This window comes from Sinohyriopsis cumingii, chromosome 3 (genome assembly GCF_028554795.1).
Source record: "Sinohyriopsis cumingii isolate HCF-2022 chromosome 3, ASM2855479v2, whole genome shotgun sequence".
Classification (NCBI taxonomy): Eukaryota; Metazoa; Mollusca; class Bivalvia; order Unionida; family Unionidae; genus Sinohyriopsis; species Sinohyriopsis cumingii.
The window spans coordinates 55602789-55622700 of NC_142963.1; the positions used below are offsets into that span (position 1 = coordinate 55602789).

At 35.4% G+C, this 19912-nt stretch overlaps 1 protein-coding gene across 2 annotated transcripts in view; it reads left to right on the plus strand.

Moving 5' to 3' along the window:
* Window positions 1-19912, plus strand: part of LOC149802887 (short-chain dehydrogenase/reductase family 42E member 1-like) — a 126684-nt gene that overhangs the window by 84033 nt on the left and 22739 nt on the right. For both annotated transcript variants that reach the window (XM_089952357.1, XM_089952358.1), the window contains one exon: window positions 500-658. In XM_089952357.1, coding sequence (XP_089808483.1) covers window positions 500-658 — 159 coding nt within the window. The remainder of the gene's footprint in view (window positions 1-499; window positions 659-19912) is intronic.

Below are 19912 nucleotides of genomic sequence, written 5' to 3' on the forward strand. Positions count from 1 at the left end.
ATGTCAAAGGTCAAAATCAAGAAGGCTGGGGGAAAATGATTTCATTAAAATAACTTTAGTTCTTTTACCATGACTAATGGATAGTTTGCATTTGAGACAAAGATGACACCTAGCATGTAGGCAGAGCATATTTTTTAATCTTGCAAGACAACATTTCAGCAACAGTTACATATTGTAAATGGATATTGAGTCTTTTTAAGAAATGAGTATCCAATCCAAAAATAAAAGAGGACTGATATGAATGTATTTTTTTACCAATTTTTAAACCAGCAGTGGCAGCTTCCTCCAGGGTGCAGGTAATTGTTAAAGTCATACCCTATGATGTCAATTTAGGGCTAAAATCAGGTCATGGGCCATATCCATTATGCAGGCCATCATTTGCCTGTTCCTCCTCCTCCTCCTCCCCCCCCCCCCGCCATTACATACTCTTTATAGTCTTAGTGGAACTTTTGTGCTTAAGATGCTTGTAGACTCCATCTGATTATAACATGTTTTACAGCATCCTGACCACTACTCCAGAACAAAGTCTATTGCTGAGCAGAAGGTCTTGGCTGCAAGTGGTCTATATACAGAAGATGGACACAAACTGCATTGCTGTGCTTTGCGTCTGGCTGGAGTGTATGGACCAGGAGAACAAAGGCATCAGCCACGTATTGTGGTGAGGAGAGGCCAAAACTTTTTCAACATTGTTTATAGTATATTAATTGTACAACAGTTTCTAACTGCCATACCATTCATGCCTGACATCTCAGATACGATATACACTAGACATCTCAGTACCATGTGCACTAGACATCTCAGATACCATGTACACTAGACATCTCAGATACCATATACACTAGACATCTCAATACCATATACACTAGACATCTCAGATACCATATACACTAGACATCTCAGATACCATATACACTAGACATCTCAATACCATATACACTAGACATCTCAGATACCATATACACTAGACATCTCAGATACCATATACACTAGACATCTCAATACCATATACACTAGACATCTCAATACCACATACACTAGACATCTCAATACCATATACACTAGACATCTCAGATACCATATACACTAGACATCTCAGATACCATATACACTAGACATCTCAGATACCATATACACTAGACATCTCAGTACCATATACACCAGACATCTCAGTACCATATACACTAGACATCTCAGATACCATATACACCAGACATCTCAGATACCATATACACCAGACATCTCAGATACCATATACACTAGACATCTCAGTACCATGTACACTAGACATCTCAGAAACCATATACACTAGACATCTCAGAAACCATATATTCTTGACATCTCAGATACCATATACACTAGACATCTCAGTACCATATACACTAGACATTTCAGATACCATGTATGCATTACATCTCAGATACCATGTACACTAGACATCTCAGTACCATGTACACTAGACATCTCAGAAACCATATATTCTTGACATCTCAGTACCATGTACACTTGACATTTCAGATACCATGTATGCATTACATCTCAGATACCATGTACACCAGACATATCAGTACCATGTACACTTGACATTTCAGATATCATATGCACTAGACATCTCAGAAACCATGTATTCTTGACTTCTCAGTACCATGTACACTTGACATCTCAGTACCATGTACACTTGACATTTCAGATACCATGTATACATTACATCTCAGATACCATATACACTAGACATCTCTGAAACCATGTATTCTTGACTTCTTAGATACCATATACACTTGACATCTCAGTTCCATGTATACTTGACATTTTAGATATCATGTGGACTCTGCATCTCAGTACCATGTAAATTTGACATCTCAGATAACACGAACACTTGACATTTCAGGTACCATGTATGCACCACATCCCATATAACATCTACACTTGTCATCTCAGTACCATGTGCATTGGATATCTTAGAACCATATACACTTGACATCTTAATATTAAGGTGACTTGCATCTCAAATAGCATGTACACTTGACATCTCAGTTACCATGTTTACTTGATATCTCAGATCTAGGCATGAGGGTGGTTTAGAGGCAGAGGAAATCATTGAACTGGTATGAACCCATTGACTTTTGATGTTCAACCACATACACTTGCACATCTTGGAAGAACTGAGGATCAAACCAAGAGCAGCATGGGTGTTAAGTGCCCAGCTGTTTGCTGCTACAATTTCATGGTAATAGACCTTACAGAACATGCCATAAAAGTACATGCTGTAGGTTTTGGTACAAGTTTTGTAGGCAAAAGTGTTCTCTCTCACAAATATGCATGACAGACTTCATTTAGGTTGCTCAACTGTCTCATTGAAGCACTTGAATGCTCCATTGAAGTAAATTTGGGCAACTATTGGATTATGAGTGAGGTCAAGGCCATGAGTTTACAGTTGTGTTGAACTGTTGACAAGTAAAATAAATGGGATTTATAACAAAAACAGACAAAGTAGTCCTGATAGAAATAAAATCATCAGGAATTCATGCAAACTATGTTAAATATATAGGGGTGGCACCCATTAGAGAGTCAGTTATACTGGAAATAATCTTTCCAGCAGCCCATGATTTTCCAGATTGGTGTCCTAATGTTACTTATTGATTATGCTGCATAAACAGCTGTAGTAAAAAAATTCATATGTAGTCTGTGGTATTGGACATTGTGCTATAGAAGATATTGGCATTGTGGAATAGAGAGACAGCTAATGTGGACCCATGCGTTAAATATGATGGCAATGTGGAATATAGAGACAGCTGTTGTGTGAACAAGAGCATTCGTTTGTTCAAATTTACAAGGATATTTCAAATTAAGGTTTTATTTATGCCGGTAATTTGCACAAATTTCATACTATTTTTTAAAATAAATTGTCCATATTTTTTTGCTAAACTTTTTACCTACTTTTTAAAAATCATATCTCTACTTTTTCCCAGCTTTATCACAAAGAGATGTTATAAAGGCCACAAGAATACTTAGTGAGGCCTATTTTATCCCTGCTTTATCATTAAGGAATGCTGGAAATATCACAAGAATATTTTGTGAGGCCTACTTTATCCTTGCTTTATTACAAAGGAATGCTGGAAAGACCACAAGAATACTTTGTGAGACCCACTTTATCCCTGCTTTATTACAAAGGAATGCTGGAAAGGCCACAAGAATACTTAGTGAGGCCTATTTTATCCCTGCTTTATCATTAAGGAATGCTGGAAATATCACAAGAATATTTTGTGAGGCCTACTTTATCCCTGCTTTATTACAAAGGAATGCTGGAAAGACCACAAGAATACTTTGTGAGACCCACTTTATCCCTGCTTTATTACAAAGGAATACTGGAAAGGCCACAAGAATACTTTGTGAGGCCTACTTTATCCCTGCTTTATGATAAAGGAATGCTGGGAAGTCCACAGTAACACTTTGTAAGGCCAACTTTATCTCTGCTTTATCACAGTGGAATGCTGGGAAGGCCTCAAGAATACTTAGTGGAGGCATACTTTATTCCTGCTTTATCACAAAGCGATGTTGAAAGGCCATAAAAATACTTTGTGAGGCCTACATTGTCTCACCTTTAGCACAAAGGAATGCTGGGAAGGCCACAAGAATACTTTGTTAGGGTCTTTAAAAATGCAAGTGTTATAACAGCCTTCACTGTTATAGATCTACACAGATATGATGATTTACTGTTTTTAAATGTGGGCAAGTCAACATTTTTACTATTACGAAACTTAGGCAGGAAACTCTAAGTAAGGAGGAACTTGCTACTACTTCATTATAAAAATGTTAATCACTGAGTTACTGACTAAATAAGCATGATAACATACACGGGAGAATTATAAGACATACAATCAAAATTTGTTTGACTCTGGGTTAATGTCTGCACAGGAATAATTAGTTCAGTTTTGGCATGTGCAGACAGCATGTGTACCTTTTCAGATGATTCTGTGTTGATATGTTTACTTCTTGCCAAATCACAAATGTGTCATCAGATAGGTATGGACCTGTATTAAGACAAACCACAGACGGGTGGCTACCATTACGAAACTACTGATAGGTATCTGTGAAAGTAAACAGGTCTGCAACTGATCACATCACTGTTCCTCTGTCTGCAACTGTTCACATCACTGTTCCACTGTCTGCAACTAATCACATCAGTATTCCATTATCTGGAACTGTTCACATCACTGTTCCACTGTCTGCAACTGTTCACATCACTGTTCCACTGTCTGCAACTGTTCACATCACTGTTCCACTGTCTGCAACTGTTCACATCACTGTTCCTCTGTCTGCAACTGTTCACATCACTGTTCCACTGTCTGCAACTAATCACATCACAATTCCATTATCTGCAAGTGTTCACATCACTGTTCCTCTGTCTGCAACTAATCACATCAGTATTCCACAATCCAGGATCTCATTACGCCTAACAAACTGCATAGACCCAGATCGGCCAACACATTATGCAATGAAAGATCTTGGTCTGCAGTTGGAGTTTACTTATAGTTGAGCATATATGGTATATACTGTAACTCTATAATAACTAGAAATGTACTGATGGAACATGTATAGCCCACCATAGTGCCTGAAAACTGACCAGCAAGGTATGATCAATTTACAAGCGTAATCAAATGTGCCCTATCACTGTCATAGCACAGCATATAAATAGATTATAGACATTATAAAAAATAAAGTTGATAGTATGACCACCCATTTACTCGCTTTTCATTGGAAATAAAAAGACTTGGATCTTGAAGTTTTCATATTGTACTCATCATCACAAGCCATCAGCAACAATCCACTGTGCTTCTTTATCTCCCATGGCCAGCTGAGTTGAGATTTTCTTGTCTCCCATGAATACGCATGAATCTGCTTGACCATTCAATTTGAGTGCAAGTAAAAACATTTTCCATTGTGACCCATCATGATGTCTTTTGCTGTTTGAATAAGCTGATCACAATTTTCTTATCCAAATACAGTTATTTATCAACAAAACAGGCACTTCCATTTTTTTTTTTAGCAAGAGGTTTTACATTATGTCCTTTATGCTTACCAATGAAAAATGAGGAAACCTCAGAACAGGCAGTCATGGGTGTTAAGAATGTAGCATATTGCTGCCCGTAGCTTGTGACAAAGACCTTTACCGCATAACATTTTCTGTAATCACATTAGTAGTTTAGCATGATCCTGAATGAACAGATTTATTTTTTTGCACCTATCTTTAGGCTCTGAAGCTGAATGGTGGGTTTACTGAACTAATTTGTTCCAAGATGATGCATTAGTTCTCACCTGAGATGGGAGTAGATGAAAGCAACCCATCATTTTTCATGTGCAAATCCATGAAGTCTCACAGTCTATTATTTTATTTTTATGGTTAGATATCTACAGCAAGATATGTCAGCATCACAGAGCCTAAAGATGAAAAAGATATATACTCACTTATAAATCAAGTCCAACTGAAACAATACAGACCCTGACCTGCCCTTGCATAATTCATCAGTAGATCAGGGTCTATGTTTGTTCTACTGATAACCACTAACTGCATGGATCCAGGTGAGCAGGCACGTTATGCTACAGTAGATCTGAGTCTTCGAAGTTTGCAGTTGGACTCAACAAGAGTGTGTACATATAGTACTACACATCCCTTTCTGAAAATGTTGTGTGAAATATTTGCTATAGCATGATTTTCTGTGGAATTTTGGTGTTTTCATTGGTCCATAAGAAAATACCTATAGTATTTTGGATATCTGAGCTGCGTTTTTCTCACAATATGGATGCCCTTAGAGGAAGAAAGAAATTATTTTTGCTATTGCCTTGTGGGAATTGAATATATTCCATCTATACACTCCTCCAAGTCAAGTCAGACTGCAAACAGCAAAGATCCCAATCTGCTGTAGCATAATACACCTGCAGTCAGAGTCTGTGTTTGTTCTTTTGAATACTCCTAACTGTGCAGACCCCAATCCCCTGGCACATTAGCAGGAGCAGATATAGGTCTGTGCTGTTTGCAGTTGGATTTGTATTATAAGCAAGTATATATGGTATCCATGATAATATTATGCATTATTTCTAAAATATTTTACAGAATCAAAATGCTGTGAGGGAAAAAACAATTGATGGATACATAGCAAAAGATATTTGTAATGTAGGGTTTTCTTCAGATTGGTTTCATTAAAATAAGTACTATGTGGAAAGAAATTGGTTACAACAGTTTTTTGGCCTCTTTGAAATGATTCTTAACTTCAGCAGTGCTTTTGTAATCTTTCTCTTAAGTAGAGTTTCAATGAAAATAAAATGTCTGGCCCCAAAGCCATGTATGCAGTCTATCTATCTATTTATCTATCTATCTATCTACCTATCTATCTATCTATCTAATCTCTGTCTCTGTCATATGTACATCTCTCTGTCCATCCATCCATTGATACACCCATCTCAGTATTATTTCAATTTGGCATGTATATAGACAGTCAGACTTGGAATATCTTTATCATTTCAATTTGGCATGTATTTGGATAGTCATACTCGGATTAAATATATCATTTCAATTTGGCATGTATCTGGACAGTTATACTTGGAATATCTCTATCATTTCAATTTGGCATGTATATAGACAGTCATACTTGAAATATCTCTATCATTTCAATTTGGCATGTATATGGACAGTCCTACTTGGATTATATATATCATTGCAATTTGGCATGTGTATGGCCAGTCATACTTGGAATATCTCTTTCATTGCAATTTGGCATGTATATGGACAGTCATACTTGGAATATCTCTATCATTTCAATTTGGCATATATATAGACAGTCATACTTGGAATATCTCTATCATTTCGATTTGGCATGTATTTGGACAGTCATACTTGGATTATATATATCATTGCAATTTGGCATGTATTTGGACAGTCATACTTGGAATGTCTCTATCATTGCAATTTGGCATGTATCTGGACAGTTATACTTGGAATATATCTATCATTTCAATTTGGCATGTATATAGACAGTCATACTTGGAATATCTCTATCATTTCAATTTGGCATGTATTTGGACAGTCATACTCGGATTATATATATGATTGCAATTTGGCATGTATCTGGACAGCTATATTTGGAATATATCTATCATTTCAATTTGGCATGTATATGGACAGTCATACTTGGAATATCTCAATCATTTCAATTTGGCATGTATATAGACAGTCATACTTGAAATATCTCTATCATTGCAATTTGGCATGTATATGGACAGTTATACCTGGAATATCTCTATCATTTCAATTTGGCATGTATATGGACAGTCATACTTGGAATATCTCAGTCATTGCAATTTGGCATGTATATGGACAGTCATACTTGGAATATCTCTATCATTTCAATTTGGCATATATATAGACAGTCATACTTGGAATATCTCTATCATTTCGATTTGGCATGTATTTGGACAGTCATACTTGGAATGTCTCTATCATTGCAATTTGGCATGTATCTGGACAGTTATACTTGGAATATATCTATCATTTTAATTTGGCATGTATATAGACAGTCATACTTGGAATATCTCTATCATTTCAATTTGGCATGTATTTGGACAGTCATGCTCGGATTATATATATGATTGCAATTTGGCATGTATCTGGACAGTTATACTTGGAATATATCTGTCATTTCAATTTGGCATGTATATGGACAGTCATACTTGGAATATCTCAATCATTGCAATTTGGCATGTATTTGGACAGTCATACTTGGAATATCTCAATCATTTCAATTTGGCATGTATTTGGACAGTCATACTTGGATTATATATATGTCATTGCAATTTGACATGTAAATGGACAGTCATACTTGGAATATCTCTATCATTTCAATTTGGCATGTATATGGACAGTCATACTTGGAATATCTCTATCATTTCAATTTGGCATGTATATGGACAGTCATACTTGGAATATCTCTATCATTTCAATTTGGCATGTATATGGACAGTCATACTTGGAATATCTCTCATTTCAATTTGTCATGTATATAGACAGTCATACTTGAAATATCTCTATCATTTCAATTTGGCATGTATTTGGACAGTCATACTTGGAACATCTCAATCATTGCAATTTGGCATGTATATGGACAGTCATACTTGAAATATCTATCATTTCAATTTGGCATGTATATGGACAGTCATACTTGGAATATCTCTCATTTCAATTTGGCATGTATATGGACAGTCATACTTGGAATATCTCCATCATTGCAATTTGGCATGTATATGGACAGCCATACTTGGATTATATATATATCATTTCAATTTGGCATGTATCTGGACATTCATACTTGGAATATCTCAATCATTTCAATTTGGCATGTATCTGGACAGTTATACTTGGAATGTCTCTATCATTTCCATTTGGCATGTATATGGACAGTCATACTTGGATTATATATATATCATTGCAATTTGACATGTATATGGACAGTCATACTTGGAATATCTCTCATTTCAATTTGGCGTGTATATGGACAGTCATACTTGGAATATCTCTATCATTTCAATTTGGCATGTATATGGACAGTCATACTTGGATTATATATATATCATTGCAATTTGACATGTAAATGGACAGTCATACTTGGAATATCTCTATCATTTCAATTTGGCATGTATATGGACAGTCATACTTGGAATATCTCTATCATTTCAATTTTGGCATGTATATGGACAGTCATACTTGGAATATCTCTATCATTTCAATTTGGCATGTATTTGGACAGTCATACTTGGAATATCTCTGTCATTGCAATTTGGCATGTATATGGACAGTCAGGGGCCCCGAGTGGCCGAGTGGTCTAAAGCGTTCTTCGTTACGGATCACTGCCATCTCACCTCTGCAGCGGTTCGAGTCTAAGATTCAGCCAATGTGGGCATGTGAGAAAGCTTGCCAGTAGCTTCTCGTGGGTCGGTGGTTCTTTCCGGGGTTTTCCGGGTTCTTCCTCCACCATTAATACTGGCCACCATGTATACCCTATCGTGTGCTGAAAAATGGCGTTAAACCCCACAACAACAACAACAACAATATGGGCAGTCATACTTGAAATATCTCTATCATTTCAATTTGGCATGTATTTGGACAGTCGTACTTGGAATATCTCTATCATTTCAATTTGGCATGTATATGGACAGTCATACTTGGAATATCTCAATCATTGCAATTTGGCATGTATATGGACAATCATACTTGGAATATGAATACGTCATTTAAAGTTTGCATGTACAGGGATGCAAAGGATAAAATCATGCCCAAATTTTCTTGATTCTAACCCCAATAAGAACAAATATATAAATTCAAAGTTTGGAAATTTGTGTATATGTTCAACTTTAATGCTCAAATAGTTTAATATTTGTGGGGTTAGGCTCTGTCCTATTTGCTTGAAATTGTAAGAATAGCATAGACCCAGATATGCTGGCATGTTTATGTAGCAACAGCTCTGGGTCTGTGCTGTTCATATTTGTGCAGGCATTTTATTGTGACTGATCTTATTTTGGTAATTGTGATACTTTCAGAAGATATATTGTCATTGTCATGTTGAAAGAATTAAATTACTGAACATGTATTCCAAAGCTTTATTTATGATCAGTTTCAAAGAATATTAACCAAATAGGAAACAATACATCCTTGTACATTCTCACAGGAAGAAACATATTGTATCTAGGTTATTTCACAGCTTGATTTCCTGGAGATTTCTCAGAATGCAGATGCTGTGGGAAAAATAAATACATCATTGTCATGAACAGCCATTTACTGTTGAAATCTTGTCCATCTACTGTGTTTAATCAATGCATTTGCCAAGTATGTTGGCAAATTTAGAGTAATAGAATGTGACAAAGGTTTGAAATTGAATCCTCTTATTTTTAGAGATTGCTGAAGGATATAAAATAAATGCAGCAGAATCAATATTGATGGAAAACTGAAAAACAAGCTTTTTAGTTCACTGGCATTAAATGATTGAAAACTTACACTATACCACTAGTTTCATAATTGGTGTCAGTGTCTGCATTGGCATGAGCAAATGTACACCTTAGATGTTCTGGTAAATGTCTTGGGTATTGTTGTCACAATTGTCTTGAAAGTTGATCTGTGCATGGAGTCTGAGTAGTACTATACTACATTAAAATTAGGTCACTGACCTTATATTAACAATTCAATGACCTTGAACTCTTTATGCCAAGGACAGTCCCTCAGACACTGTTACTTGTACAGCCGTGAAACTCAATTTGTGCATACATCCTGAGGAATACTACACTGCCACTGTGACCTTCATTTCATACTCCAAAGCTATTTAAACTTATAACTTTAGGTCTGTTTCTTCAGTGCTGCTGCTTGTTCTGTCATGAAAATAGATATTCAGAAGAGCACTATACTGCCATGCCAAAAATAGGTCACTGGCCTACATTTTATCATCCAGAAATCATGTACACTTCTTATTATGCAATCATTTTCTGGGACACTGTTGCTTGTTCATCGTGGTAAATAAATTTGCACATAAATCATAAGAAGTACTATGCCACCATACTGAAGGTAGGTCACTGTGACAAACTACTCAGGCTCCACTAATCAATTACACTTATATTTCAGCAAGTTTCTCAGACAAAATTGCATGAACTGTCATGTTACCAGATATGTACATGCATCTTGTAGAGTACTATATCATGATGTCAGATGTAGGTTGCTGTGATCTGCTCTTTTCACTTAAGAAATGATGTATAATATTGATATTAGGTTAGTGGGTTTTTATCCAGTTATAAAGTCATCAGACTGAATAAGAGTATAAATGCTGAGAAGTACTGCATTATCATATCAGAAAAAAAGTTGTTTCTGACCCACATAAGCCACTAGGAGTTGGAGTGGCTCAGCAGTTGAGGCATTAGAACTCATGAACAGAAGGGTGTGGGTTCAGCCTGTCTGAGCTACCATGGTATGTCTTGGACAAGGCACTTTACTTTCCTCATCACAATATTACTGTACAATAAACTTAAAATCTCAAGGACCATCTGTTATGTGCAAAGAAAACTTCAGACTGGACCACAGATACAGGCACATAAAGTTGCAAAGAGTAGTTGCCTGACCTGCCAGCATACACCTGCAAGAACATGTCACACAATATACACGAGTTTTTACTCACTAGCCCCCTGAAACACTCTTGTCTATAAATAAAAGAAAAAACAATTTCTGGTAGGTCTTTTAATTTAAAATAAAAACAAACAGACCTTTGTTGACACCATGATATATACCCACAACCTGTAGCTGATATAGAGTAAACATTTATTCCTAATGTTCTTGGAAAACCATCACCACACATCAGTTTATACAGCTAATTGTCATAGAGGCAGCTAGATGGTAAAGAGATATACAAACACCAATCAACAAATGACTTAATTGACTTAGAAAACAAATAGCTTGTATGAATTTTTTTGTATTACACGTGCTTTCAGCATTGCTGATTGAGGGTCTATTAGTCTAATTTCCATAGGTAAAATACTTGAAATGTTATGGATATCTGTATTATGTGTTTCAGTTTTGATTCATGGTTGTAGGTTGTTAGGGTCATTTTTGCAAACACTTAGTTTCATGATAGTGGGTTGCACCTTTAATATGGGCAAACATGTTTATGTGACCTTTTGACCTTGCTCGTAGACTTCAGACCTAAAACAACTTTTTGAAATTACTGTAAATTCATTTAAGCCATTTTGGATTTTATCATTGTGACACATCAAGACTTAGCATATCATATCAGTACATATAAATTTGGACTTCATTCACACCACTGGAACATATTTGAAATACTCTATACAAATGGACTTGTGATAGAACTTTTAGGACTGTATGGGATTGCATTCACAGTACTGAAAGTTATTTTTAATTTTTCACTTTCTACTCTTGGCAAGTAAATTATTTATTAAATTTCACTTTTTTCTGTTACTTAGTTTAAGACATAGTCATAACAGAAGTGGAACAATCCAATTCATTTTAAGTTAGGTAAATCAAAGAAATGAGTGTTGAAGAAACAAAAGTTCTAACACTTCATTGACTTAAATGATAATGTTCAATTCATCTTTATTAAAGATTATTGGTTAGTTTGTGAACAGTAGCAGTGTTTCTTTGAAGTGACATTTGACTCTATATATGAAATGCAAAACATGTATTCCTGTAGTGTGAAAATGGGATTCATTTTTTGAGACAAGATGGCAAAACACAGCTGTGGTTCAGGGAAGGTTATGCCATCTACAGAACAAGCAGAGCTGAGCAAAACTAACTTTCGGAACTCTTAGTTGATGGTGTTTGACTTTGTGAAAGACATTAGCAGCAGGGAAAGTTTTATTCATTGCACATACTGCAAACAAAATATTGACATAGATGATGTCATGTACCTCCAGGAAAATTAAGACTTATCATTCTAACTAGTTTGGCCATAGATTGTTTGACACTTTTGGACCAAAATGCTTATGCAAAAAGATCATTTTCAATGCTGAGAAAAATTCTACAAAATTGTCAGGGAAGTTTGAGCAGTAGTACCATCCAGTCACCAATGAATGCAAATATGAACATCATATCATCCAGTCAGCTATTGAGGGCAGCAATCCACTGTCTAATGCATTTTAAAGACAGAATCTTGGCTAGGTGTGTGTGTGTCAGTGCATTTTAAAGACAGAATCTTGGCTAGGTGTGTGTGTGTCAGTGCATTTTAAAGACAGAATCTTGGCTAGGTGTGTGTGTGTCAGTGCATTTTAAAGACAGAATCTTGGCTAGGTGTGTGTGTGTCTGCATTTTAAAGATAGAATCTTGGCTAGGTGTGTGTGTGTCAGTGCATTTTAAAGACAGAATCTTGGCTAGGTGTCTGTGTGTCAGTGCATTTTAAAGACAGAATCTTGGCTAGGTGTGTGTGTGTCAATGCATTTTAAAGACAGAATCTTGGCTAGGTGTGTGTGTGTCAATGCATTTTAAAGACAGAATCTTGGCTAGGTGTGTGTGTGTCAGTGCATTTTAAAGACAGAATCTTGGCTAGGTGTGTGTGTGTCAGTGCATTTTAAAGACAGAATCTTGGCTAGGTGTGTGTGTGTCAGTGCATTTTAAAGACAGAATCTTGGCTAGGTGTGTGTGTCAGTGCATTTTAAAGACAGAATCTTGGGTGGGGGTGTGTGTGTGTGTGTGTGCATTTTAAAGACAGAATCTTGGTGTGTGTGTGTGTGTGTGCATTTTAAAGACAGAATCTTGGGGGGGGTGTGTGTGTGTGTGTGTGCATTTTAAAGACAGAATCTTGGTGTGTGTGTGTGTGTGTGTGTGTGTGTGTGCATTTTAAAGACAGAATCTTGGTGTGTGTGTGTGTCAGTGCATTTTAAAGACAGAATCTTGGCTAGGTGTGTGTGTGTCAATGCATTTTAAAGACAGAATCTTGGCTAGGTGTGTGTGTGTCAATGCATTTTAAAGACAGAATCTTGGCTAGGTGTGTGTGTGTCAGTGCATTTTAAAGACAGAATCTTGGCTAGGTGTGTGTGTGTCAGTGCATTTTAAAGACAGAATCTTGGCTAGGTGTGTGTGTGTCAGTGCATTTTAAAGACAGAATCTTGGCTAGGTGTGTGTGTCAGTGCATTTTAAAGACAGAATCTTGGGTGGGTGTGTGTGTGTGTGTGTGTGTGTGTGCATTTTAAAGACAGAATCTTGGTGTGTGTGTGTGTGTGTGTGTGTGTGCATTTTAAAGACAGAATCTTGGGGTGTGTGTGTGTGTGTGTGTGTGCATTTTAAAGACAGAATCTTGGTGTGTGTGTGTGTGTGTGTGCATTTTAAAGACAGAATCTTGGTGTGTGTGTGTGCATTTTAAAGACAGAATCTTGGTGTGTGTGTGTGTCAGTGCATTTTAAAGACAGAATCTTGTGTGTGTGTGTGTGTTTGTGTGTGTCAATGCATTTTAAAGACAGAATCTTGGTGTGTGTGTGTGTGTGTGTATGTCAATGCATTTTAAAGACAGAATCTTGGTGTGTGTGTGTCAGTGCATTTTAAAGACAGAATCTTGGTGTGTGTGTGTCGGTGCATTTTGAAGACAGAATCATGGGGGGTGTCAATGCATTTTAAAGACAGAATCTTGGGGGTGGGGTGGGTGTGTCAATGCATTTTAAAGACAGAATCTTGGTGTATGTGTGTGTGTGTCAGTGCATTTTAAAGACAATCTTGGTGTGTGTGTGTCAATGCAATTTAAAGACAGAATCTTGGTCTGTTTTATATTTTTATATCCGTGTGTGATACGACAGTACTAGTTGTAATGACTTTTAGTTTGAAATTGTACTAAATGGTCGAAACTAAAGGTATTTTGCTTACTTTTATTCCCATTTGAATTTCCAGTTATTATATGTTGGTGTGTTGAGCAGATACCTTAATTTCAATTATATAATATTGCTTTTTTCAGGGTCAAACACACCAACATTAACACACACACCTTGTGATGACTAATCCCACTTTTCAGTCTCAACCCCAACCCCCACCAACTCTGTCTGGAAGGTTGGTTGGTATGCAGGCTTATGCCTGAAGCCAAATTGTTCATATGTTTGGTTATATGAGTTCGTATCAAAGTGAAAGGATATGGCCTCAAATCTAGAGTCTGTGCTTTCGAACAGACTTCAGAAAATCAATGAATAACCACACTAGTCATATGTTTGCAATAAGATCAGTACAAAACTCACCAGCCACTACAATGCATATGTACTTTCAGTTTTGCACTTTAGGATGTTAGCAATCAAGTCAAACCTGGGGTGGGCTGATATAGAACACTTAAGGAATGATACTGGATTCTGCAAATGAGAACTCTTGGGGAATTTTGTTTTAATGAAAACATTCCCAGTTTTGTCACTATTTCAGTCAAACATGAAATGTTGACCCCATTGTAAATCTGTGTGAATCTTTTTCTCATGTAAATACTCCTGGACTCTTTACATCAGATTTTATGTTTATTATTATCTTTTATTTCAGTATCCCACAACAGCATTCTCACAATACAATTCATTTATTACTTTCTCCACACATAATTTGAACAGGATACAAAATTTTACATGAAAAAAGTGAGTTTGCTGTAGAGAGAAGACTTCAGTTGCACAAATAGTCTATGTAATTTTAAAGATTCAAGGAAATCCAGAATAGACAATAAATTTGGTACTATTGTAACCTCATGAAATGTAGCTTTGGTAAACAAAATCACCCATCAGTAAGACTCAAGGATAGAATTATCAATAAATAGACTTGTATCAAAGCTGCAAATAAATATTTATAAAAAAAAGACGCATGATGAAGTTTGAGAAATCAATAATTTCTGAAGAAAACAGAATGGGATTTATGGTAACATTGAAACAATCTGCTTCAAGATAAAAAAAAAATGTCACCTGAAAAAAATTAATGATTACCCCCAAATCTTATTTGGAATATATGTGTACCAAATTAAACATTTAGAAACAACAACATAACGGGGACATTTATTGTCCTGATAGGTTCTACACTGTACTGTGTATGAGATACAATTTGTAATGAGATGATTATGTCTCCAGTCTGTCGAAAAGTTAAAATAATTCATTTCATATTATCCAAGTGTTTTGAAGCAAAAAAATGTTCATGAAGATAATTATCCCCCTGCATTCCATTTTGCCCATTCTTTATCATATTTGTACATGTATGTGTTTGTGCCTTTGTTTGTTCTTTATGCCTCAATGTCTCTTGACTCTACGTCATGTACACTCATAACAAATGTTATATAGATATCTCTCAGTGAAAGCAATTCAGTGACACCAAAGCTTTATGACAGAAAATCAGGATCAATTTTGTTTGCATATAGACCTGACTTGTACACTAGTACTAGAATATACGGTCAGTATGATATCATGTGAATTGTAGTCAAGTTTTTGCAATTCAGATACAGGGGAGATAAATCATTGCACAGGCATTAGACATTAGGATCTTGAACACTTTTGATGGTCTATCAGTCAGCTCCCCTTGTAATGTTGACTCCCTCTATCTTGATTGAGTCAGCTCCCCTTGTAATGTTGCCTCCCTCTATATTGATAGAGAGAGAGTATTTTTGATATTTGGCATAATGTCTGACTGATAAGTAGCTGATGATGAAAGTTACAACTTTTACATCCTGGATGTTGGGAGTTAAAAAGAGGGTGGTCAAAAGTAAACAAGCAAAGAGCAGAAATTGGCAATGGTTCCATTGCCAGTGGGTTTTTATGATAACTTAAGAAGAGCCGATGTTTGGAATCACACACCAAACATTATACTGCAGTTAGACAATACGATTAAGCAATTCTCTCAGGTGTATCTCCACTGTGAGCAAGCAGGTAAGGTTTCAGAACTAAGTATCATGACATTCACAAACAAGCCATAAAAGACAATGGGTTGGAAATTCAGTCATTGGTTTGTACACATGATCTTTGTTGTTTTGTTGTAAAACCTTTCCAACATGCAATAAATGAGTAAATCAATTTTTTTCCTGCTCTCCTTTGAGATGCATAAATGTTGTTTTTGCATTTTATTTGCAGAGAGGTCTGTCCTAAATGCTTTACAACTATGCATTTAATATCACTTATCTGGCTTGTACAAGATAAAATTACTGATGCATGTTTCATGCAAATTTACCATACATACCGACTTACAAGTGGAATTCAGTTGTATATAGCATATACCCTGATCTGTAAGTTGGGGTCTGTGATGTTTGTTCTATTGATTACTCGTAAAAGACTGCACTGCTGGCACATCATGAGTATTGTCATGCAAATCAAGTATTTGTTTTGCTCAAGAAAAGTTTTGTTTAGGTAAAGACTTGTGTATTGATTCATAAGCATGTCTAGAGAGGACTGGAATTTTCTTCTGAACAGATTTTTTTCTTACAATTTTTATGTCTTCTACACATCTGAAAAAGATTTTTTTCTTTCAAAGCTATTTGGGGGATTGACATTTTCTTCCTCCCAAAAACACAGGCTCCCCTTTTTTGAAAGCTAAATTGAGGCCCTTATTTTGCTTTATATTCACAGTAATTAAGTCATTTTGCCCAATTTTCAACTGGCTGATCCCTCCATTGCATAGTTATTTTAACAATTTGAATAAAGCCACACAACTGCTTATAAATTTATTGTTCAGGTATATACTCCAGGTAAATCATCATTCATATCAACCTCCTCTTCCACCCTTCCCACCCCATTTTTGATGGTGGGAGGGAGATGTACTGAGTACGATACTGAATACATTCATCAGTAAAGATTGATAAAATAAATTCAGAAAAATAGTGTTATAATAGTGCAGAAAAGATGGCATAACTCTTTAGTACAAACCTCAGCACAAAACCAGTTGATAGTCACAAGTCCAATCTTTATCAAGTATCCATACATCTTTGAAATGAAAAATGTTAGCAGGCATGATCGGAGATAAAGGGTTTCATTTAGAGAACAGCAGATTATTTTCATGAAGTTATTGACAATACTTTTGACTCATATCAGGATCTGGTGTATTTATATTTTAAAAATGGTTTGTGTAAAGTAAAAGTTGGACCCAGAGTTCGTGCTTTTGCACAGTATTTTCATATTTTTTGCAATAAAGTTGTCGTATATTATGGGGGGGGGGTATTTATATTTTTAATGGTGACAGGATTACATTTATTACCTTTATTTAGCAGTCACCTGATCTCAACAGCTATTCCCATTTCCCTCTGTGAAATATCCAATTTTAAAAATCGTGTGTGAAACAGCTACTTTCTGAGATTGCACATTCCCAACACTGTAATCTCTACATTCATGAGTTCTTTGTTCTGCTACAACCAAATCTGCCCAGATAATGATATAATAATGATAATAATAATTAAAATAATAATAAATACTTTTTTGATGAGTGTAACTCAGTACAATATACTAAGGGACACTCAGGATATAGTTTATTGTACATGTAAATTAAAAATAGTAAAGCATGCTTACAAACATTAAATATAAAAACACAAAGCGTATCTGAAATCCATTAACCAAATAGGCACGCATGTATTTCAGTGCATACAGTGATACGAGTTATACAATGTTTTTTTAACACATTTCGATTTGCTTCTGATCAATTGCTTTGGGGAGTTTGTTCCATGGAAAAGCATCAGAGTAAGCAAATGATATTCGTTAAAGTATTTTTTTCTGGAAATGGTGTTTTGTAATGATCACTTGTAAGTAATCTCAGTATAGGTCCCAGGTATTTTTTTTCTGACATAAAATGAAACATACCATTCAGATATTGTGGACAAAGTTCATTCTTTACTTTGAACATTAGTATGGACTTTTGGTAGGCTAATCTGCATTCTCAACTTGAGTTTTAACATTAGAATCAGAAAAAGTAGTATCATCAATATATCAGGGTTTTTTTCAATGTTGTATATATAGTGGGAAATCAACAATATGAATAATGCAGACCCTAAAATAGATCCCAGTGGAACTCTTTTGTTGATGAATATCACCTTTGATTTAATGTTACCAATAACAACTTGTAAGCTTCTGTCAGGTATGAATTTTTTAAATATGGGAATTATAAATGAGAACATTTGTACTTTGAAAAGTTTCCATGCAAATAGATTATGGTCAGCCATGTCAAAGGCCTTCTTAAAGTCAAGATATACAGTTCCAACCAATTCTCCACTGACCATTGCAAGCAACCATTCATCAGTGAGGTTTGTTAGCATAAACTGACAGGTTTTGTCCCATCCCTTCTGTCCTGTTTTGTCAGTTTGCATGTCACCATTCTAGTTTTTACTCAGTAACTTTTCTTAAGACCTCTTTAATCAAAGCCAAATTTTGTAATGTGCCTAGTATTCAGAAAAACTAACTCATGTTTGATTTTCCCAATTTTCTATCAAATTTTCAATGAGTTATGGCCCTTATTTAACTTGTAAAGTGGCATGTAAAATTAGTTTTTGTTGAGTAAGTTATGAAAACTTAATTGGTTGAAATCAACGATAGTAAGGTGCTTTCTGTGTTTGGCCTTGGTCAGTTACTTCTGAAATGGTGACTTTATCTGCAGAATACAGGCAGCTGAGCTAGCTACCTCTTTACTCTATATAGAAGCAAAAATGTAGTATATGAAATATCTACTAAATGAAAACTTTAAGAACCTTTTCCACCAGAATTTATGAACAATATTTTTTACAGTGAATTCTTTGAATAGAAAACTATGGCTTTTGCCTGAAATAATAGTAATAATAAAAATAATAATAATAATACTGGTATTCAGCACATGGTATTTGATCAAGAGCTAAGTTTGAAATGTGAGGTCACCCACACACAGTAGCCATCTTGGCCTTTTCCCATGGGTGGCTGCTATTGTCATGTCTGACTTTTATACTCCACTTCCACAGGTATACTGGATATCAGGAGTACATAATAGCTGTGCCAAATTTTGTGAGTGTCTTTGCAAATATTTATAAATGCCTATGCAGTACAAATTTATAATAATAATGGTACGGAAATTTCAATAATGATATGGAAAATTTTAAAATAATCATAAACGAATCCTCTTTAAGTGACCTTTATTGGAATGTTGTACAGTGAAACCTCTTAATACAAAAAGAACTTTGGACTAATCAGATGTGGTGTAACAAAATGTTTCATGACAAAAATGGAGCTAAATAATGAAGATTTTTAAATGGAGGATATCATGTTAATGTTCTTTAACAGTTTTCCATCTAAGTCTCTGTCAAAAAATGTTAAACATTAATGAGCACTGTACATAACAAAACCCAGTAAAATTTTGGTTTTTAGTGACTTTCAGTTTACTAAATAAATTTTATCAAAGGAAGGTTCATTTGGAACCAGAAAACTTGTTCATTTTTAA